Raw genomic sequence first — 23,203 nt, forward strand, 5'->3', positions numbered from 1 at the left:
CTCCGCTACGGCTTTGTCCTCCTTGATCGCCCCTTTAACACCATTTTCGTCCAGCGGCCCAACCGACTCTTTTGCCGGTTTCCTGCTTTTAATGTATCTAAAAAAATTTTTACTATGTATTTTTGCTTCCAACGCTAATTTCTTCTCAAAGTCCTTTTTTGCCCTCCTTATCTCCGCTTTGCATTTGGCTTGGCATTCCTTATGATCTATCCTGTTACTTTCAGTTGGTTCTCTTCTCCAATGCCCCCATTTTCCCACACCCCTTGTCTGCAACATCCTATCCTCCCTCTCCATTTTTTGCAATCAAACTGGTGTGTAATACCATCAAAGCAGGACCTTATATCCATTTTCTACAATAGAAGCTGTCAGGCCTAAGGTCTACATCCTCCAAATCTCTTCCCATTCATCTTCCTGCAGATTCTGTCCTAAGTTGTCCTCCTCCTACTACCTCATATATTTAGTATCCTCCCCGTGCTACAATTTTAAACACTTAGAGATCTGAAATATAGCCCCTTTTTGCATGGTTGGGCCTAGTAATTGTTCAAAAGCACATTTTCCCTTTTCCAGATTTCTAAGGATTCCTGAACTCTGCAGGTAATCTTGCAAGTAGGGGAATACTTTTTTTGAGGGAAGCCTATACTTTTCTTGATGATCCCCAAAGCTCTTAAGCCCTCCTCCCCCCCCCCCCCCCCCCCTCAGTGGTTATCATAAAGCCACCCAATGCACACTAGGCCATTCTCCTCTCAATGAGAAAAGATTGCCTGATCCCTCTCAGTTCTAAATTTAATACTACATCACAGGGGAGTATACCAGGAATATCTGCACCCCCTATAAAAGCCACTCCCTAGTCCAATCCCAAACCCACATGGTTAACTTCTGATGAGCACTAAGTCTCAATCCCAGTCCCAACCTTTTCCCTTTAGGCTGCCAAGGGAGATGCATCAAGGGAACATCATTATCATCTTTTCCTTCAAGCTCTACCCACTGTTTGATTTTCTTTGTTTGCCAGACCAATAAGGCCTTTATTTGGGCATCTTGATAGTATTTGCTCACATTTGATACTACCAGACCCCCTCAGACATACTGATGCTCAAGACAGTTTCAGCAACCTTGGGATGGCAATGAGTCCAGATGAAACGGGAGATCTGTTGCTGTAAATTACACTACAATCTATTATATCAAACCAAATCTGGTTTCAGAAAAAGCTACAGTACAGAAATGTTGCTCGGTACCTTGGCTCGCGAATTTAGGAAAATCATGAATACTGGCCATCAAATAGCACTGAAGCAATTTGACCTCTCAAGTGTCTTTGATATAGTAAATCATAAGATACTCCTGGAAATCTTAGAATCCCTAGGAATTAATGGCATAGTTTCAAAGTGGATAAGAGGTTAACTCACCCTCAGATCTTACAGTGTGAAATGGGGTGGACTCCTGTCAAAGAATTGGACAGCACACACAGGGGTGCCACAGGGATCCTCCCTATCACCAATCCTGCTCAATGTCCTGATGTCCACCCTGGGTTTCTATATGGAGAAAATGGAATTAACTGCTTCTCCTACACAGTTGACATAACATTGTATTTTCCCTTTAATGAAGACAAAGATGCGTGGGATGTGCATAAAGGAATCCTGTGCAGTAGGAATGGATCCTCAGAAGCGTAGCCAAAATTGGGTGGCGGAGCAGGTGGGGGAAGAGAGGTTGATAGTTGGGAGGCGGGAAATACTGCTGGGCAGACTTGTACGGTCTGTGCCCTGAAAAAGGCAGGTACAAATCAAGGTAAGGTATACACATATGAGTTTATCTTGTTGGGCAGACTGGATGGACCATGCAGGTTTTTTTCTGCCGTCATCTACTATGTTACTATGTTATGTTACTATGTAACACATTGGTCAACCATGTGATGCTGGTTGACAAATGGGCATCATGTCTGTATCGTAAACTGAATTGTGACAAAACAAAGATTTTAGTAACCATCACCTACCATGGATGTGTCAAACAAACATACAACTGAACTTAAAATTCTAGGGATAATGATAGAGAGATACCTAACCTTTGATAAACAATGTCAACAAATGGTTAGAAAAGCCTTCAGTGTACTCAGAAAACCTCAGGAGAATATGTTACTGCTTCAGGAGAGACAATTTTAGACTGCTGGTACAATCTCTCGAACTTGCATAAATCGATTATTGCAATGTATTATGTGTGGACTGTGCAACATGAATTAGAAAAAATGACAGACAGTACAGAATGTTGCAGCTAGACTGATCTTTTCTAAATCAAAATATGAGAGAGTAACACCTTTGTACATCATATTACACTGGCTACTGTTTGAAGCGAGAGGGATTTTTAAACTTTGCACCATGAAACACTTATTTCTACATGGCAAAATATCAGAATATCTAAACCGTTGGTTAATACTTCCCGAAAAGAGACTGAGAAGAATGAAAGGAAATCTGGACCTAGTATTTCCTTCCAACAAAATGTGTCAGATTTAAGACAGTACACTCAACAACCTTACCCTATGTATTGGCAAAATGGTGGAACGATATACCAGTGACAATCGGATCAATATCAGAGTGTGGAATTTTCTGTAAACAGTTGAAGACTCATCTATTCAGTACCCCAATACCCACCAACTGTTACAACCCTAAAATGTAACAGTGTTTTTCTTCTTGAAATGTGTTATGTCTAAAATGTAACGATTTACTTGATGCCTTAATATAAGTTGTGCTGAACTCAGTCTGGGGATGCTTGCAACTAATAAGGAATAAAATAAAATTGTGCAGTACCTTATCTTTCACCTTTATAGAGAGTGTGTGGAGCAAGTACAGTAATTGAGGGAGGATCATCATTTTCACTACTTCTGTTCTCCCTACAGGGTAAACACAGTTTATCCCACCTGTCCAATTCTTGCCTGACCTTCCATAATTGATACCCAAATGTCGAAGCGTGGAGCCCATCCACCAAAAAGAAAAATGATTACAGATATTGTCAGCCTGGTGGAATGATAGCATGGTATTAAGTACTTCCGACATTCATATTAACCCAAAATCCTGACACCCTCCCGTAAAGCTCCAGCTCCCGCACTGCTACTTCCAAGGACTCCCTGGGGTGGGTAAGAGTGAATAGTATATCTGCAAACAAGCTAACCTTATGCTCCTTCCCTTGAGCCTGAACCCCTGCTATTTGAATCTGCTCACAAACCTGTTGAGCCAGTGGTTCGGTCACCAGCACAAACAGTGTTGGCAAGAGGGGACACCCTTGCCTAGTCCCTCTTTGCAGTTCAAAGATCTCTGTGTACCCACCGTTGACTCTGATGCAAGCCAGGTGGTGTATACTGAACTAATCCAATCTTGGAAGCATGGCTCCAGCCCAATTTTATCCAATACTTTAAACAAAGGGCCCAGGCACCCTATCAAAGGTTTTCTCTTCAGCCACAGAAAACACCATCTCCTGTTTGACCTTTTTAGCCTCTCAATTAAGACCTTTCTAATGTTATCTCCAGTCTGCCTGCCTTGTACAAATCCAGACTGATTTGGATGGATCAACTGAGAAATCCAGCTCCTCAGTCTATCTGCAAGAATCCTAGTGAACATTTTTGATATCAGTCCCATTGAGGGAGATAGGTTGGTTGGACCCACATTGAGTAGGATCCGTACCATCTTTGGTAATAATTGTAATTTCCGCTAGCCACATGAAACATGGGAGCCTACTATCCCTCCTCCAAGGAATTAAACAACCTTAGCATTGGCTGCACTAACAGATTCTGGAACTGCTTATAAAATTTTACAATAAATTCATCTAAACTGGGGGGATTTACTACTACTACTACTATTTAGCATTTCTATAGCGCTACAAGGCATACGCAGTGCTGCACAAACATAGAAGAAAGACAGTCCCTGCTCAAAGAGCTTACAATCTAATAGACAAAAAATAAATAAAGTAAGCAAATCAATCAATTAATGTGAACGGGAAGGAAGAGAGGAGGGTAGGTGGAGGCGAGTGGTTACAAGTGGTTACGAGTCAAAAGCAATGTTAAAGAGGTGGGCTTTCAGTCTAGATTTAAAGGTGGCCAAGGATGGGGCAAGACGTAGGGGCTCAGGAAGTTTATTCCAGGCGTAGGGTGCAGCGAGACAGAAGGCACGAAGTCTGGAGTTGGCAGTAGTGGAGAAGGGAACAGATAAGAAGGATTTATCCATGGAGCGGAGTGCACGGGAAGGGGTGTAGGGAAGGACGAGTGTGGAGAGATACTGGGGAGCAGCAGAGTGAGTACATTTATAGGTTAGTAGAAGAAGTTTGAACAGGATGCGAAAACGGATAGGGAGCCAGTGAAGGGTCTTGAGGAGAGGGGTAGTATGAGTAAAGCGACCCTGGTGGAAGATGAGATGGGCAGCAGAGTTTTGAACCGACTGGAGAGGGGAGAGGTGACTAAGTGGGAGGCCAGCAAGAAGCAGATTGCAGTAGTCTAAACGAGAGGTGACAAGGGTGTGGATGAGGGTTTTGGTAGAGTGCTCGGAAAGAAAGGGGCAGATTTTACGGATGTTGTAAAGAAAGAAACGACAGGTCTTGGCAATCTGCTGGATATGAGCAGAGAAGGAGAGAGGAGTCAAAGATGACCCCAAGGTTTCGAGCTGAGGAGACAGGGAGAATGAGAGAGCCATCAACAGAAATAGAAAACGGGGGGAGCGGGGAGGTGGGATAGAGTCATGCAAAGGAAAGGCTCGAGCAGACTTTTTGGTACTAGCCATCCTAGGATTCACAGAGGAGGCTGAGCCACTGTCAGGGTCCTCAATAGAGAGAGCCTGCAGGGTATCAGAAATAAGTGCTGGCAGCTCATCATGGTGGAAAATCCTCACCGCGGAGGGATAGTCTAGATCCTGAGTCACTTCTGCACCAGACTCTGGCTCCTCAGACCATGAAGGCCTGCCAGAGTCCTCCGAATCCTTGCAGCCCAACCACGGGGGGAAAATGGAGGTGCAGCACTCTCTGAAGGGGAATGCTGCATAGTTCTTAATGCCGGGTTCACCTCTGTGCCTGTGATCGGCTGCTCCAATAAAGCCATATCCTGGTCAGTAATTCTCCCCAACTCATCCGTCTGAAGTTACTTGTCTATTACTATCTCCTTCAACATTTCCTGGGATGTATATAAGGTTTATAAAACTCTACAAATCTCACCGTAATCTCTTGTTCCAACCGCACCTCCCTCCCATCAATGGTCTTAAACTGAATAACCATTTTTCCTTGTTTTCTGAACCTTCAGTCTGTGAGCCAAAAGCCTACTAGCCCTATTATTAAACTCAAAAGCTAGGTTACAGTGCATCTCCTCAGCCTCCCAATCCCAAAGCCATCTTTGAGCTTCCACAAGTTAAGCCAGATATCTCTCCTCTCCGGATTCGCCTTATGGGCAGCTGCTAATCTTAAAATAAGGCAGTGTAAGTTTTGGATTTCTTCCAAGCACTGTTTCTTTCTCTGAGCCGCTTTACCAATCAGGTATCCTCCTATAGTGGCCTTCTTCCCTTCCTACAAAGCTCAGGAGAATCTTTCCCCGTTGCCTTACGAGAAAAATACTCCACTAAGTACTGTTCTGCATGCCATACAACCGTAGTCATTCAAGAGGCTGTCATTCAATCTTAAATAGGTGTGACCTTGGGCTCTATGTCCTACCAACTCTACCCATACTGGGGCTCGGTCAGACCAGGTAAAGCGTTCAGTCTTAGTGTGCTGTACCTGAGGGAACATACTTTATCCCAAAAAAATTTAATCTATTCTTGAGTAGGTTTGATGGACCTGTGAAAAAATAAGCAAAGTTCTGGTCCCCACCCCCCACCCCCGGATGCATCTCCCTACAAATATCCACCATATTAAGAGTTTAAGGAAATTATGGAATGTTTTCCTGTCCTTCCTCCCATAAACTTCCCTCTCACCCATATTATCTAACATGGGAGTTAAGGTTAAATTAAAATCTCCCCCTATTAGGAGCACACCTTCCTGATTCTGTAAAATAATACTCAAATGTTCATCTAAAAAGTCACCCTTTCCCACTTTAGGAGCATAGAGGTTCATCAAAGTATGTTTAACTCCATTAATCAGCACCATCAGCAGCAGCAAAAAAACCTTCCTTTTTAATCCTTCTTTATCCACTGAGCTTTAATCATTAACTTCTTAGCAAACAAAATACCCACTCCTCCCTTTTTACATTTGTCCTCAGAAGCTTACATTCAGAATGGGAAATTTAGATCAACAACATAATGCTCATGTGCATGCCACAGGTTAAGTTTCTTGCACAAAAGAAATTGCTCTGTACAATTGCTTGAGTTCCTGGAACAATAAGACAATAGGATAGCCCATTCAGTTTAGGGATACCCATTAAATAATAAAGTAATCCAACTTCTCTTATCTAAATCTCTCCAGTGGATCACTTCCAGAATGGCCCAATCTGTGACAACCTACTTCAACCTTTCAAGCCTCCAATATGCTTTGCAACTTTCCTGTCACGATGCTGTTCAATGGGTAAACTTAAGGGCTAGGGTTACAGTAGGAATCTCATGGTACAAAAGTACCAGAAAAAACTCTCAAATGTACTTAACTGATTTTGCCACCATCTTTTTTAACGATTTTCTTAGCAAGTTTGATTCCCTATCAATCAGATTTTGGTCACATTGTTAAATAGTCCCTTTTAATGCCATCCCATCCTCTGTTGCTTTAAGATGATTTGTCTGGTTACAGCACTAAATTTCTCTCCTCTCAGATTGAGCAGATAGCCAAGAATGGAGGTACTCTGTCCAGGATAATTTCTTTTGCCAGCTTTGCAAAGGTTGCCCCCAGACTGTTGCTCCTGGGGCTGTGGAAGTTCCTTGTGAAGTATATCTAACCTAGACAAATGATAAAATGATCTTCATAACAATCTTTGTCTTAAAAATGTAGTTATTTTAATGTTATTCCCTGTTTTCTTTCAGGTAATCCTTCCTCCTGAATATCCAACTACAGCTCCCCCTATTTACCAGCTTAAGTAAGAAGCACTTACTGCCTTTTCTAGAAATAAGTAATTGTAACAATGTCTTCTGTGTTCCAATTTTGTAGTTACTGTTATCTGTAAGCTTAAGCACATTTTTAAAAAGAAATATGTGTAAATTAAATTCACACTACAGGTAAGAGAGATGACTGATTGATTGGAAGCATTTGGGGTTTTAGCCTTGAGTCTCAATTGTATTGAAAATATTTAGTATTCCACAGGACTTTACCCAACTGTGCCTTATTTCTCAAGCAGAGTGGTGCTGTGGCAAATCTTATCTATAGCAAAAGACAAATGTCTTACAGTTCTAGCTTCAGTAACATTGCAAGAGAGAGATCTGATCACTGAATTAAATCATTTTGTAAATAAAATAGTAATTTTCTTTTCCTCCTGCTAGACCAGTTCAGACTGGTGGGTTGTTTGCCCCAACCAGCAGATGGAGGCAGAGAACACTGAACTTCAGTGATATCGCTAACACTATAGGATAGATGCAGTTCCGTAATGCTCCAGAATTCTCTGCCTTCAGCAGGTGGTTGGAGTCTAGATAAGTGCAGCTGTTTGTTCTCAGAGGTTTGGGCTGTGGCCTATGCCCCTGGGAATCTCAGTAACTTGACACTAGCTCTTAGGGTCGATTCATGGTCCTTTGCCTGGTAGATCTGGGAGTGGTAGCCCCTTGACTAGGGCTGGGCTACAGCTCTCCCCTGTTGGGATTCTGGGGTCCCATGGGATTCTGGCTGGCAGAAAAAAGGAGGCAGCAGTTACAACAGGGGGTGGCCTGTGGGAGCCTTTCCTGGGTCTCTGTTGTGGTACCCAACGTTCTTTTTGTCTCCCACTCTTCCTCCTCCCTTTTTACACATATTTCTTTTTCTTCCCTGTCTTCCTAAAAGTTCTCCTCTTCTCTGGCCCAGGGCACAATTACAAAAAAAAAAGGAATTAAGGATAGAAAGACACTAGGATACCTATGGTTGTGGAATGGGCAGAAATGTGTTTAGGCATCCTGAGCAGGGGAGGCAATCTATTAGTGGCAGCAAGCAGCGGTGCCATGCTGGATCGCAGCTGATGCTGTGGTGTCTGCAGCATGTGGTGGCTTAGTTGTTTATCTCCTTTTGCCCCACCAGATCGGGAGACATTAGGGTAACCAGTGGTTACAGGGGAGGGCAAGCCGGATGAGAACTGAGGCCTGAAAGTGGCTTTCAGATTGGCTGTGGCCTCAAATGGCTTTTTCCTGTTGCCAGGAAACGCAGCAATTTTAGTGGACTGCTTACATTCTGTGCAATGGGCCGGAATGAGAGGAGCAGGCTTGAATTGATCCTCATTGCCCTTGCAGCCAGAGGGGCAGCAGGGATGGTGCGAAGGACCCTGAAGATGCCCAGATTGGACTCCTAGCCATATGCTAGTGGCTGCAGCTGGTAGGGCTTCAGGGTGTGGGATGATTGGCTCGGAGAGGTCAGTATTTATTATTTGTTAAATTTGTACCCTGCACTTTCCCACTCATAGCAGGTTCAATGCGGCTTACATAGTAGTAGGCTTATAAAGCAAAGTGAAGTGTAGACAATATAGGCTAAGCTTAGCAGAGTAAAGGAGATGTAGAGTAATGGAGATGTGTAGATAAGAAATATTATGGGGAGGAGGTAGGAGGAGGTGTTTAGTTTTAGGCTAGATAGATCAGGGATAGGGTCAGGATAAGCATAGGAAAAAATTGGAGGAGACGTCTGAGTCATTGTCGTTAATTGCAGGATCAGGTAATGAATAGTTGGATCCTAAGAGTTAGGTTATGGCGTTTGGGTAAGCTTCCTTGAATAGATGGGTTTTCAGAGATTTTCTGAAGGGTAGGTAGTCTTTGATAGAGCGGATGGGTATGGGTAGGGTGTTCCAGAGTTTGACTGCCTTTGAAGGAGAAGTTGGAGTCAAACGAGGATTTGTACTTCAGACCTTTGCAGTTGGGATAGTGCAGGTCAAGGTAGTTTCGAGAGGATTCTGAAATGTTTCTGGTTGGTAGGTCAATCAAGTTGGTCATGTAGCTCGGGGATTCTCCATGGATGATCCTGTGAATCAATGTGTGGACCTTGATGCTTATTCGTTCTCTTATAGGGAGCCAGTGTAGTTTTTCATGAAGGGGTGTCGCACTCTCAAATCGTGACTTACCAAAAATGAGTCTGGCTGCTGCATTTTGTGCAGTCTGAAGGTTTTTCAGGATTTGGGCCTTACAACCTATTAAAATGCTATTACAGTAGTCCACGTGGCTGGGTACGGTGGATTGTACCAAGTTGCGGAAAGTTTTCAGGGGGAGATACGGTTTAACGCGTTTCAGAATCCATATCTTGTTGAACAGTAAGGAAGCAGACTCCACCATAAGGAGCATGTCCCCTGAGGAAGGGATGCTTCCCCTTTGGATGGAGACAAGTCCCCTACTGTCTGCCTTTTCGGGAGGTAAGGGCTGCCCTCCCTTTATTTCCCAGGTGACATCCTCCCTGAGGATGGTGGGAGGGGCTCCCGGAAGAGTTGATGGATGGCGGACCTAATCCTGAAAGGATGGCACCAGAGGAGTGGGAAGTTCCGGACTTGGTGCTCAGGAGGGTGTCCTCAGAATTTTCTTACTCTTGCCCAGCACTCATTGGCACTTTTGAAGCTTTGCCTGTGTCACTGGAGCCACGGAATTTGGTGGTAAGGAGGTCGCAGTCAGACCTACTTCATGTAACATCTTTCATGCTGCTGCCACAGTATGGACATGATGTAGTTTTCTTCCTGCCACAAAACATAGAGAATGGAAAGGCCCAATGATAGGTGATTTTCTTGACTCAAAATCTCCAACACTGGCTTCATATTCCAGCGTGGAGTCAAAGTATACAAAGATCAATCTTGATAAACAGAAATCTGTGGCTCATTAAACACCAAGTGCAGTGCCTGATGCACCCGCTGCAACAACCACTCCCTGTTGGCAAACCTGGCAAATCTCGCTGTGGTATCTCTAGGTTGATTATCTTGAGATTTACCAAGGGAGCGATGGGCTCTTTCTAGATCTATAGAGGCATGGGCCCAGAAGCTGAGAACAAAGAGAACACACTGTAGCTTGAACACCCCAAAAGCAGAGATCTTTGCGTTTCCCACAGTGTTTTGCATTCGCGCAGGCCAGCACTAATGGTACCCGTGCATTCCAAAATTTCCTCTTTAGTATCTTTAATCTCCTCCCATATCTCAACAAGATATTGTTTGAGGTTCCACGGAACATCCCATTTGACTATAAGACAAGAGTTCTGAGTGCAAAGTTTTTTTAGCCTATCCATGCAAGTGCGTGGTTACATTAGGAGGGACGAAATATGTTTTTTTGATCCCAGAGCAATTGCGAGCTTTTCTAAACACAAAAGTTTTAGTGTACTTTGTGTACAAACACAAAGTTTGTTTTAGTGTACTTGCTATGACTTTAGAGTTGGTATGGGGGTGGGGTCAGTTCAGTGCTATGTATTTCCTATAGATTTCTCCCTTTTTTTTTCTTATACCACTCCCCCCCCCCCCTTTGTAGTCTAAGAAAGAATTGAATTATTTTGCTTGTTTTTTTCCGTTTTTCCTCCTATGTTTCTTTTCTATATTGCTGGTACAAGAGTTATCTTGTGATATATAGTGAAAATTGATAAAAATTGCAGGAAGAGCTTAGGAAATTGGAAGACTGGGAATCCAAATGGCAGATGAAATTTTATGTCGACAAATGCAAAGTGTAATGCATATTGGGAAGAATAATCTGAATCATTATTACCTGATGCTAGGGTCCACCTTTGGAGTCAGCACTCAAAAAGATCTAGGTGTCTTTGTAGCCAATACGCTAAAATCTTCTGCCTAGTGTGTGATGGTGGCGGCCAAAAAAGCAAACAGAATGTTAGGCATTATTAGGAAAGGGATGGTAAATAGGACCAAGAGTACTATTATGCCTCTGTATCACTCCATGGTTTGACTTTCCCTTGAGTATTGTGCTCAATTCTGGTTGCCATATCCTAAAAAAGATGTAGTAGAATTAGAAAAGGTTCAAAGAAGAGCAACAAAAATAATAAAGGGGATGGAACTCCTCTCATATGAGGAAAGGCTAAAGAGGTTAGGGCTCTTCAGCTTGGAAAATAAATGGCTGAGGGGAGATATGATTGAGGTCTACAAAATCCTGAGTGGTCTAGAATGAGTAGATGTGAATAAATTTTTTTTTTTTTACTCTTTCAAAAAGTACAAAGACTTAAGGGGCACTGCCACAAAAAGCCTAGCCACCCACCTGGGATTACCCCGCGGCCAGTTAGAGGGTCTATCCCCAGCACAACTCTGGTCCATCTGCACCTTCCGCTTGTGCTCTACACTAGCACCCTCCTCTTACCGAGTGGGTCCCAGCTGCCTCTGGGTGAGTCTCCCGCTATCAAATTATCCCCAGTGATTTCTAGGTTACTGGAGGCCACACTCCCAGTGGTCCCATTGTTCCCAGAAAACAGTCACAGACCCAACACACAAAACCCAGGATTCTTTCAGTCCAGAAAAAGAGGCAATGAACTAAAAATTGTTTACTGTCTTAAAATTGCACTTTTTTTTGTTCATTGTTCAATCAACAAACAATTACGGGTAGCTGAAATATGGATCAATTATAGCACTAACTAAACATTTGTTTACTTTATAAAAAGTACCTTGGAAGATCAGAACCTATGTCTGCTCACAAATTATCAAATGTAACCGTTTACGGGGTCTTAGCAAAGAGATGTGGCTCTCTTTGTTTGTTTGTTTTTTTTTTTGTCTTCCTGGCTAAGACTGGGGAAATACAATCCAAATGAAAAGAGCTCCTGGGCCAATCAGAGCGCAGTTAAGTTTTAAAAGTATACTGCTCATAGTATTGTAGATCACTTCTTCACTGAGTGAAACTAAAAGAGGGAGCATTAAAGCTGTTATAGAAAAGTGAAAGCTAACATAAAACATGCACCACCTGCTGGCCACTAGAAGAAATAAGCTTCAGGAATTAATTAAAGCAGTTTTACAGGTTTTGAAACACACTGTTCTGTCACAGACACTCAATGAAGTTACATGAAATACTTTTATGTTTAAATCTGTTTATTAACTTGGAAGTCAGGATATGTTGTGTCAAAATATCCAATTATACAACCAGAATACAGAACAACATTCTAAGTGTATTTCAAAAACCCCAAAGCATCTTCCTCAGACCCAATACTGAAAAGTTACCTAAACCCTCCAGGATTTTCATAGGAATCGAGTTATGTACCGATAGTTATAATAATAACAGCATCTACACAATAGAAAATTATCCAAAAATATAAATGTTAACTGCAGAATATAAATGTAGGATATGAGCAGCTGTGCTCTTATATTCCCTTGTCAACCTGACCATCAGCAGCCCATCTCTTTAGTATAGATGATAAATCAAAAGAGAGAAGTAAGAACAACTGTAACAGTTAAACACACCAAGAGGCATATTTTCAAAGCACTTTGGGAGGCTAAGTTCCATAGGTTTCTATGGAACTTTGGGAGGCTAAGTGCTTTGAAAATGAGCCTACAAGTGAACCTGGAAGTACAGAAAAACACTCTCATCGCAGACACATCCATCCTCTTATTATCCCAAAGGAGCTTGGCAAACCCAACCAGAACCAGTTGAGAGAAAAAAAAAACAAATGAATGAACAAACCAACAAACCATGAGGTCAACTGCAAGGACCCCCCCCCCCCCCCCAAAAAAAAAAAAAAACAGAATTATGAAAAAGAATTCAAAATGAGGCTATTTGTTCTTTGTGGCAGTGATTGGATGTATACTTCCTAAATAGACAAAAATAACTTTTCATGGCTCACATGAAATTTAGCATGCCTTTGTTCTAACATACATGAAATACTTTTAAAACAAATAGGAGGAATTTTTTTTTCAGTTGACGAATAGTTGAGCTGTGGAACTTTGTTGCAGGAGGGTGTGGTAACAGCAGTTAGCATAGCTGAGTTTTAAAAAGTTTGGTCAAGTTCAAGGGGGAAAAGTCCATAGTCTGCTATTGAGATAGACATGGGGAAGCCACTGTTTACCCTGGGATTGGTAGCACGGAATACATAGTAACATAGTAGATGACGGCAGAAAAAGACCTGCATGGTCCATCCAGTCTGCCCAAGACAAACTCATATGTGTATACCTTACCTTGAATTTGTACCTGTCCTTTTCAGGGCACAGACCATATAAGTCTACCCAGCAGTATTTCCCGCCTCCCATCAGCGGCTCTAGTACAGACCGTATAAGTCTGCCCTCCCCTATCCTCGCCTCCCAACCACCACCCCCTCTTCCCCCCAACTGTTCCGCCACCCAATTTCAGCTAAGCTTCTGAGGATCCATTCCTTCTGCACAGGATTCCTCTATGCATATCCCACGCATGTTTGAACTTCGTTACCGTTTTCATCTCCACCACCTCCCGCGGGAGGGCATTCCAAGCGTCCACCACCCTCTCCGTGAAAAAATACTTCCTGACATCTTTCCTGAGTCTGCCCCCCTTCAATCTATTTAGATTTCTGCCAAGTACTTGTGTCCTGGATTGGCCACTGTTGAAAACAGGATACTGGGCTGGATGGACCATTGGTCTGACCCAGTATGGCTATTCTTATGTTCTTATTAACAGCACTCGCTTACACAATACAATACTTCTAGGCTCAGTGTCCATTTAAATGAGGAGTTTTCAGTGCATGACTTGGGAATGCATCAGTTTGGATCCAACGATTCTGTTGACTAGGATGTAATATAAATTTAATACAGAGGGCCTGGAAATATAATCATTGAGATCCAGAGAGAAGCTGTCCCACTCTCCGTATACCTGAGCTTTGTCATTCGTTCCATGCAATAAGTTTCCCTTGTATCCTGAATCATTTATTATACTATATTGGGATAAAGGTGGTCTGATCCCGTTCATTGTGAGTACAGTCCTCTATGACTTGAAATTCGTGCACTGTTGACAATAGCAGTATTGCTCCATGATGATCAGAGTTCAAAACCATACTTGGCAGTAGTTTGAGACAGACAGTACCATTGGATTGGATTTATTGATATACCGCTCAATACTAAGTGTCTGAACAGTTTACAACAAAATTATATATGTACATCTTTACTTCATACAATACACAAGTCAATCACAGACTAAATCATTAAACACCTGTAGCCAGATGGGAATATCAGCTTCCTGTCACTCTAGGACCTGTTGAGCACCTTGTCTCTTCAGAAATGCCACAGAATAATCTTGGAAACTAGGAAAATACACACCACCCTGTTTTAAGAACATTTCAGATTTTTGACCACTATCCTGGGCATTTTCTTATTCCAAAGGGATCTCAATAGGATTCATTCTATAGATTTATATGTCACTGGTGATTAAAAGTAGAGGTAATATATGCTCAGCGTATAGTTTATCTTAGGAGCAATTATTTTGATGGTGTCCAGCGCCCCACCAAAAGAGATGCAGCAAGGACCTGCATGGTCCATCCAGTCTGCCCAACAAGATAAACTCATATGTGCTACTTTTTGTGTATACCTTACCTTGATTTGTACCTGTCCTTTTCAGGGCACAGACCGTGTAAGTCTTCCCAGCACTATCCCCGCTTCCCAACCACCAGCCCCGCTTCCCACCACCGGTTCTGGCACAGACCGTATAAGTCTGCCCAGCACTATTCCCGCCTCCCACTACCGGCTCTGGCACAGACCGTATAAATCTGCCCAGCACTATTCCCGCCTCCCAACCACCAGTCCCACCTCCCACCACCGGCTCTGCCACCCAATCTCGGCTAAGCTCCTTAGGATCCATTCCTTCTGAACAGGATTCCTTTATGCTTATCCTATGCGTGCTTGAATTCTGTTACCGTTTTCATTTCCACCACCTCCCGCGGGAGGGCATTCCAAGCATCCTCTACTCTCGCCGTGAAAAAATACTTCCTGACATTTTTCTTGAGTCTGCCCCCCTTCAGTCTCATTTCATGTCCTCTCGTTCTACCTCCTTCGTATAGTTTCTGCCACACTGGATTCAAATTGAACACCCGGATATTTCAATCCAGTTGGCATCCGTTTAAGCTGAAAATGCTCAACCTCCTCCTCCTTACCTGGACAATTGTGTAATAATGCCTTAGTTTTGGTCTAATTAATCTTGTACCCTAACCTTTTAGAGTACCTCAAGATTGTATTCAATATGGCTGGGATGGTATACAACAGTACATCATCTGCATAACCCCTTCGGATTACTTCTATGTCAGGGTTACTCTGAATGGCAATTTTAAATGGGAAAAAGTGGGCAGCCCTGCTGAGTATCTCAAATGGGACTGCTTATTGTTATTGAGCACTAGGGTAGTAGGATTCAAATACAATGCTTTAATCACGGTGATAAATTATTCCACAAATCAGAACCAGCGGAGGGTGTTGAAAAGATAGGATTGAATGGCCCTATCAAAAGCCTTCTGTGCGTTGTTCAGCGGCCACTATCAGTTCAGAGATCTGTTGAGCCTGTAATAAGACATTAGTCAGTAGTTTCGTAGTATTACTGGAGAACCGGCCCTTCTTAAAGCCATTCTGGTCACTCTGAATCAACTGGGCGAGCACCTTTTGTGGATGCATCGCCAAGAGTTTTGCATATAATTTCAGCATTTACATTAGCAGCACTATATCGTGTGAGTGTTTGCTAGAGAATTCTTTGTCGAATGTGACTGAGAGAGCTACATAATTAGTCTCTTTCATTTTTGAGCAAGATCTAAATGCAATTATGAGACTTTATTTTAGGAATTCAGCCTTCAGTTTTGTGGATGAAGTATATGGTTGTATCCAGATGTAACAAAATACTCAAAGGAGTGAAGAAGAGAACTCCTTTCAATAAGGGAAGAGACAAAGAACTTAGGGGCATCATTTCTCTTGGCATATCCTTGTAAATGTGTGGTGAGATACGTAATGTTAAAGTATGTTGTGTTTACTCCAGAATATCTTAGATTAGTTGGCAAGAAAATTGATGATGGGGTTTATGTCTGGTTAAGCCTTTTCTTTTATATTCCTGTAAACTCTTTAGTGTAATTGGCTGCTTTCCCTCAAGTATGGAAGTCTAAGGAAGAGTTAGTATTGCCTTGATGGGTTTTTTTTCTTTTCTTCTTTTTTTGTGATGGATATTATATTGTATGATTTTTAGGTGATGCAACTCTGTTACTAGAACAAGTGTTAACTTGTAATATTATTTTCAAAAATATATATAAAAAAAAAGGTTAAGTGCACAAAAATAGCATTCTGCTAACTTACTGAGAAATGCACAACTGGAAGGGAACCCATAAAATCCACCCACACAACCTTGTGTAAACTTGGTTCATCCCTGAATAGTGTATATAGTTCCTTTGAATAAGGTTCTGTATCTTCCATACACCCACTACCTGAATTAATCCCTTCAATATTTTTCTATGGCCTGCACTCCTCTCCTTTTCCTTTCAAGTGATCACTGGATCGTCTAGTGACAGGTTGAAGTCTCCCCCATAATTACCTCTCCTGCTATAATTTTTGCTATACCCACAAAGTCCTTTTGACTCTGATTTGGTGTATTATATAGTTACCAATGTCATGGGTTTCTCATGGCAATACCCCTTTACTGCCACCCACCTCCCCTTCTTGTCTCACTTCACCTCCTCTATACAAAAACCTTACCTCCCTACATTTTAAGATCGCTGTTCCAGCTGATTTCACTCCCTTAACCTTAGAACTGGAATACACTTGGAGAAAGGCCTTATGGATTTCCTGCAGAATGCTACATCCTGCCTCAATCTATCCAGCTCTTTGAAGACATCTTTACTCATGGTCAGGTTATTTAGCTCATTAGCATTCCATGTCCCCACTCTTGTTTTCCCCTCCCCCATCCTTCTCCTTTTAACACCCCTCTCCCTCCCCCCGGGCCCCTCTTGCCTCAAATTTCCCCAAAAGATCACCAACCACCTTTCTTGCCCCCCCCTCCAACACTCACTCACCCATCATACACCTCTCATTCTTTCTTCACCCAGTTCTCTCCTCTGCTCCCCTCCTTCCCAGTCCAGTTTCCTTATATAGTCTTTCTGCTCCTGATGTACGCCTGCTAATTCAATACATCTCTGCCTTTTCCATCACTCCTCCTCTGTCAGACAACCTCTATAGCAGGGGTGTCCAACCTCAACTCTTGTCAGGTTTTAAGGATTTCCCCAATGAATATGCGTGAGATCTCACGATAGAGCACCGTTCATGGAAGAGAGTGTGTATGAACAACTTGGAAAGCTAAAGGTGGACAAAGCCATGGGGCCGGACGGGATCCACCCCAGAATACTGAGGGAGCTCAGAGAGGTTCTGGCGGGTCCTCTTAAAGATTTGTTTAATAAATCCTTGGAGACGGGAGAGGTTCCGAGGGATTGGAGAACGGCGGAGGTGGTCCCTCTTCACAAAAGTGGTGATAGGGAAGAAGCTGGAAACTACAGGCCGGTAAGCCTTACATCGGTTATTGGAAAAGTAATGGAAGCCATGCTGAAGGAAAGGATAGTGAATTTCCTGGAAGCCAATAAGTTGCAAGATCCGAGACAACATGGTTTCACCAAAGGGAAATCGTGCCAAACGAATCTCATTGAATTCTTTGACTGGGTGACAGGAGAATTAAATCAAGGACGTGCTATGGACGTCATCTACTTAGATTTCAGCAAGGCTTTTGACACGGTTCCCCACAGGAGGCTCTTGAATAAACTAGAAGGGCTGAAGATAGGACCCGAAGTGGTGAACTGGATTAGGAACTGGTTGACGGGCAGACGCCAGAGGGTGGTGGTAAATGGAGTTCGTTCGGAGGAGGGAAAGGTGAGTAGTGGAGTGCCTCAGGGATCGGTGCTGGGGCCCATTCTGTTCAATATATTTGTGAGTGACATTGCCAAAGGGTTAGAAGGTAAAGTTTGCCTTTTTGCGGATGACACCAAGATTTGCAACAGAGTGGACACCCTGGAGGTAGTGGAAAACATGAAAAAAGATCTGAAGAAGCTGGAAGAATGGTCTAACATTTGGCAATTAAAATTCAATGCGAAGAAATGCAAAGTGATGCACTTAGGGAGTAGAAATCCAAGGTGTTATGATTGGGGTCTGAACCCCTCTCAAACTTACCTCTTTCCTGGGGGTCAGCTTCTTAGCTGGCTTCTGTTTCTTTTCTCTGTCCTTTCTGAGCTGGCTCTGTCTATCTGTGCTGGCAGCTTCCAGCAGCATGGGGTTAATTGTTTTACTTTACTACTGCACCTGTGTGTGTGTTGCCTGAGTTGCTCTAACTCTCTTTGGGTGTACTGGCTTCAAGTGTTTCACGGTTTTGCATTGGTGTGGGTTGGGCCTCTCTGGGTCAGTGTGCTTTTGCCTAGGTCTAGGGAGTGTGACATCATCAAGGAGGGCCTTGATAAGGAAGTGGTCTTGTTTCCTTCAGGGCCTTTGCAACAGTGGTGTTTGCTGTAGGTAGGGTGGTGCAGTGTGCACTTCTGACGTTGTGTCTAGTTTCCCTGCTTGCTTTTGCTAAGGTCCAGGTTAGTGTTAGTGCAGTGTGCACTGGTGACTGTGTGTTTAGCTTTCCTGTTTTTCCCTTATGGTTCCCCTGCTTTTCCCTCTTGGTTTTGGAAGCATTGCTATGTGTAGGGCTTTGGAAGCTCTGTTGCTGATAGAAGTACTTCAGGGTTTGGTGTTGTTAGGAACACTGCAGAGTTTGCTGTTAGAAGTACTTCTGGTGTTTGTGCTATTGGAAGCATTGCTATGTGTAGGGCTTTGGAAGCTCTGTTGCTGATAGAAGTACTTCAGGGTTTGGTGTTGTTAGGAACACTGCAGAGTTTGCTGTTAGAAGTACTTCTGGTGTTTGTGCTATTGGGAGCATTGCAGTCTTTGCTGTTGGTGTTTGGTGATTTAGAAGCACTTTTGGCTTATGTGTTAGCTTCACTGCTTTTTCCTTGTGGCTCCCCTGTCTTCCCTTTTAGTGCTAGGAGCTCTTCTGGTTGCTTGCCAGAGTAGCGCTTAGGAAGCACCTTGTTAGTTGTATCTAGCTTGCTAGAGCAGTGCTTAGGTAGCTGGTTAGTTCTGTGTTCAGCTTATTAGTGTAAAGCTCTGCTTGTAGCTTGGTGCTTAGTAGCACCTGTGTTAGCTTTGTGTTTAGTTCCCTGCTCTGTTAGTTTAGGGCTTAGGAAGTTCCTTTCTTGAGCAGGGATTAGGAGCTCCTGTTTAGTATAGGGCTTAGGAAGTCCTTTTGTCAGTTTACTGTTAGGAACACTCCTGCTGGTTTAGGGATTGGGAGCACGTAGATCAGTTTAGGTTTAGGAGCACTTCTGTTTCCAGTCCTGGTCCCTATGTCATCCGGTATCCAGTAAGTCCTGTCGGCTACTCGAACTCAGGAGCTCAACTTCTGGGGGGCTTAGTAGCTAAGTGCAGGTGAAGCTGTACGGACCAGTCCAGTGTGCTCCAGTCCAGTGTGTTCCGGTCCGGTGTGTTCCAGTCTGGTGTGCTCCAGTCCAGTGTGTTCCGGTCCGGTGTGTGTTCCAGTCCTGTGTCCTCCAGTTCGGGGGATTCCAGTCCATGTGTTCCGGTTCGCTGGGCAGTGCCTGCAGTCCCTGCCGGTGTGCTTATCCAGTGTTGGTTGGTGGGTTTTGCCTGCTGCTGTCGCTCCTCGTCAGCAGCCCAAGGGCTCACGTTTGCTCCAGAGCCCGGCCCCGCGGGCTCTGAACCTGAGAACCTGACACAAGGGAGGCGTATGTGTTAGGTGGGGAGAGCCTGATACACACGGACGGGGAGAGGGATCTTGGGGTGATAGTATCTGAGGACCTGAAGGCGATGAAACAGTGCGACAAGGCGGTGGCCGTAGCGAGAAGGTTGCTAGGCTGTATAGAGAGAGGTGTGACCAGCAGAAGAAAGGTTTTAATGCCCCTGTATAAGACGTTGGTGAGGCCCCACCTGGAGTATTGTGTTCAGTTTTGGAGGCCGTACCTTGCGAAGGATTTTTAAAAAATGGAAGCGGTGCAAAGAAAAGCTACGAGGATGGTATGGGAGTTGCGTTCCAAGACGTATGAAGAGAGACTTGCTGACCTGAACATGTATACTCTGGAGGAAAGGAGGAACAGGGGTGATATGATACAGACGTTCAAATATTTGAAAGGTATTAATCCGCAAACGAATCTTTTCCGGAGATGGGAAGGTGGTAGAACGAGAGGACATGAAATGAGATTGAAGGGGGGCAGACTCAGGAAAGATGTCAGGAAGTATTTCTTCACGGAGAGGGTGGTGAACGCTTGGAATGCCCTCCCGCGGGAGGTGGTGGACATGAAAACGGTAACGGAATTCAAACATGCATGGGATAGGCATAAAGGAATCCTGTGCAGAAGGAATGGATCCATAGAAGCTTAGCTGAAATTGGGTGGTGGGGAAGAGGGGTTGGTGGTTGAGAGGCTAGGATAGGGGAGGGCAGACCTATACGGGGTCTGTGCCAGAGCCGGTGATGGGAGGCGGGACTGGTGGTTGGGAGGCGGGAAATACTGCTGGGCAGACTTGTACGATCTGTGCCCTGAAAAAGACAGGTACAAATCAAGGTAAGGTATACACATATGAGTTTATCGTGGGCAGACTAGATGGACCGTGCAGGTCTTTTTCTGCCGTCATCTACTATGTTACTATGTAATAGAGGCAGTGCATGCAAATAGGCCTCATGCATATTTAATAAGGAAATCCTGAAAACCCAACTGGATTGCGGCCCTTGAGGTTGGACAACACTGCTTTCTAGTGTTCTCCCTTCTTTTGAAATTCTCTTCCATCTTGTAGAGTCTCTCTTTTGCTTAGGTTCCAGAAGGTGCTCCAAACCCTGAATTCCTTCTTCCTACATCGCCTTTACTGCTTCCTCTTGTAGATAGAGTTTCTAAAACGTTCCCTATGCGATAAAGACCAAGCTGAAGGAGAAAAACCAGTTATAGCTGATGTTTTCTGTTCTCAGTTTGGAAGTGACCTTTTTCAACTCCTTGTGCCTTTGCAGATTCACTGCCCACAGATTTGAAAAAAGGTCACTTTATGGCCTTTCCACTCGTCCTCCCAGTTCTCTCATCTTAGCAGTAATTCACTCCTTAGTGTGAAAGTCCTATATGCACCCTACTATATCCTTTGGTAGATTCGAACAGAGGGCTCCCAATGCCTGATGGACTCTGTCGAGTCTTACTTTGTCCTCTCCTGATGTCCTGTTCAATATTGCCTGACATATTTCTTGTGCTAAATCTATACAGTCTTTATACTTCACCTACTCTGGAAACCCGCTTATCCTCACATTGTGTCTGCGAGATCTATTTTCTAAGTCTTCAATTTTATCCAGCCTTTGCAGATAAAACTGCTGAAGCTTACTTAGTCTTTACTGCAGACCACTGATTTTTTTTTTTTTATGCCACTCCAGTCTGGATTCTGCTTCCCCCACTCTTTGCCCCAGCTCTGTCTGCAAGTGTGGTATGCTGGCCAACTGTGTTCTCTGCATCACTCCAACATCCACTCTCAGTTCAGCGAAACATATTTTGAGCTTTGCCCTTGACATCGAGACTAGTTCTTTGCTGCTGGACCCTTTCCCGTTGCTCTCTTCACTCTCCTTCTGGTGTGTGTCTGCCACATTCGCCACCTTGTTTGCCACGTGCTGGGTCACCCTACTCTCTATACCACATACTCCTGCATTGCTGCTGATTTTTCTTTTCACTGCCACCTCCAGTGCTGCAGTTGACCTACTGTTGCTTTCTCCAACTTTCTGAACTCTCTGACCCCTGCAGGTGGGTGCTGTACTGACGGTTTACTCACCTGGTCACACGGAGTACCTAGCTGAGGTGTCCATACTGGGCCTAAAGATGTTACTTCCTCCAAAATTGATTTTTTTAATGGCAAAGTCTTTATCTGTGAGGAATCCATGGAATAATTCTATATCAGCACAAGTAAACCCTCATAATTGGGAGCGTGAGGGTTTCTGCATGCTATAGATTTTCTATTTTGTTTAAAAGTGAACATAAAAAGATAAATTACAAAGAAGTAGAGAATTGTTGCTAATATTTACAAGTAATATATGGATGAAATTCCGTGAAACCAATTTTTGAAATATCCTAACAATGCAGTATTAAATTAAATCAATATAGAATAAATATTGCATTTTTGTTTTTGTTAGTGCTCCTTGGCTTAGAGGACAGGATCGTTTGACGCTAGCAAACAGCCTGGAAGAACTTTATGTGTAAGTGACTGACTGACTATCGGAATATAGTTATTACTTAATGAGTGCACTCTTTACAGCTGTTTCCTTGATGTGAGGACACTGCACTAAATTTCAAACTAAAAAATGTTAGCTTGCATGCTGTTAAAATGTTTTCCATGCATGCTAAACCACCATGTGGAGAGTAATTCTATAACAGCATGCCTAGGTTAGATGTCCAAGTATGAGGCTTCTTTAGAAAGATTTGTGGGTGTCTACATGCATTTATGAAATAACCTCAGAAAATCTGTATAATTGTGGCTAAAATACACCCATGATCTGTTCAAATTATGCTCCTACATGTGGGTTGGGTGAAAGTAGTACATTCTGTCTTGTTACCTTGTTTGTGGGTTAATTTTACAGCTGACCTGCAAAGTCTCCTGTATTTAGCTGGAAACTCCCACTTTTGCAGGTCATCTCTTGCACTACCACTGGGGAAACCTGGAATTCCCGCTCAGCAGCCGCCTCCTCCATCGGCAGCAGGACATGCATTAGTAAGATGCCATCTGCTGCTGCTGCAAAATCTCACCATGGCTTGTTTCACAGTTTTTCTATCATGATGTTATTGGATCACCCCAAGATTTCTTTCTTGTTTGGTGCATATCAGTATTTTGCCTCCATTAAGTAATGTTCACTGCATTTCTGATATGTGACTGTACATGTTTGTGTTTTGACATTTTATTGTCTTGAACTTTTTCTGAATGAACATATATATTTATTATGTTCTATTTTTAAAGGGAAATTTTAAAAAGCATTTCCATGAATGAAACTGTTATTGTCAGCAAGCACCTCTCCGTGCTGTCTGTCTTCACCCACACAATTGGGGCTAATCCACCTCCTAAGAGGCACTGCTTCTGCTCACTTGCAAAAAGTAATTATTCACAGTACCAAATTTATCCTGCAGAGTACTTTATTACACCACGGTACCAGTGGGAAAAACAGTATGTTCACTGTAC

At 43.3% G+C, this 23,203-nt stretch overlaps 1 protein-coding gene across 1 annotated transcript in view; it reads left to right on the forward strand.

Moving 5' to 3' along the window:
• The window catches only part of IMPACT (impact RWD domain protein), a 114,198-nt gene that overhangs the window by 33,246 nt on the left and 57,749 nt on the right, over positions 1-23,203 (forward strand). The window contains exons 3-4 of the mRNA XM_030213660.1: positions 6,960-7,012; positions 22,167-22,229. Of these exons, the coding sequence (XP_030069520.1) occupies positions 6,960-7,012; positions 22,167-22,229 (116 nt within the window). The remainder of the gene's footprint in view (positions 1-6,959; positions 7,013-22,166; positions 22,230-23,203) is intronic.

This window comes from Microcaecilia unicolor, chromosome 1 (genome assembly GCF_901765095.1).
Source record: "Microcaecilia unicolor chromosome 1, aMicUni1.1, whole genome shotgun sequence".
NCBI classification, from domain to species: Eukaryota; Metazoa; Chordata; class Amphibia; order Gymnophiona; family Siphonopidae; genus Microcaecilia; species Microcaecilia unicolor.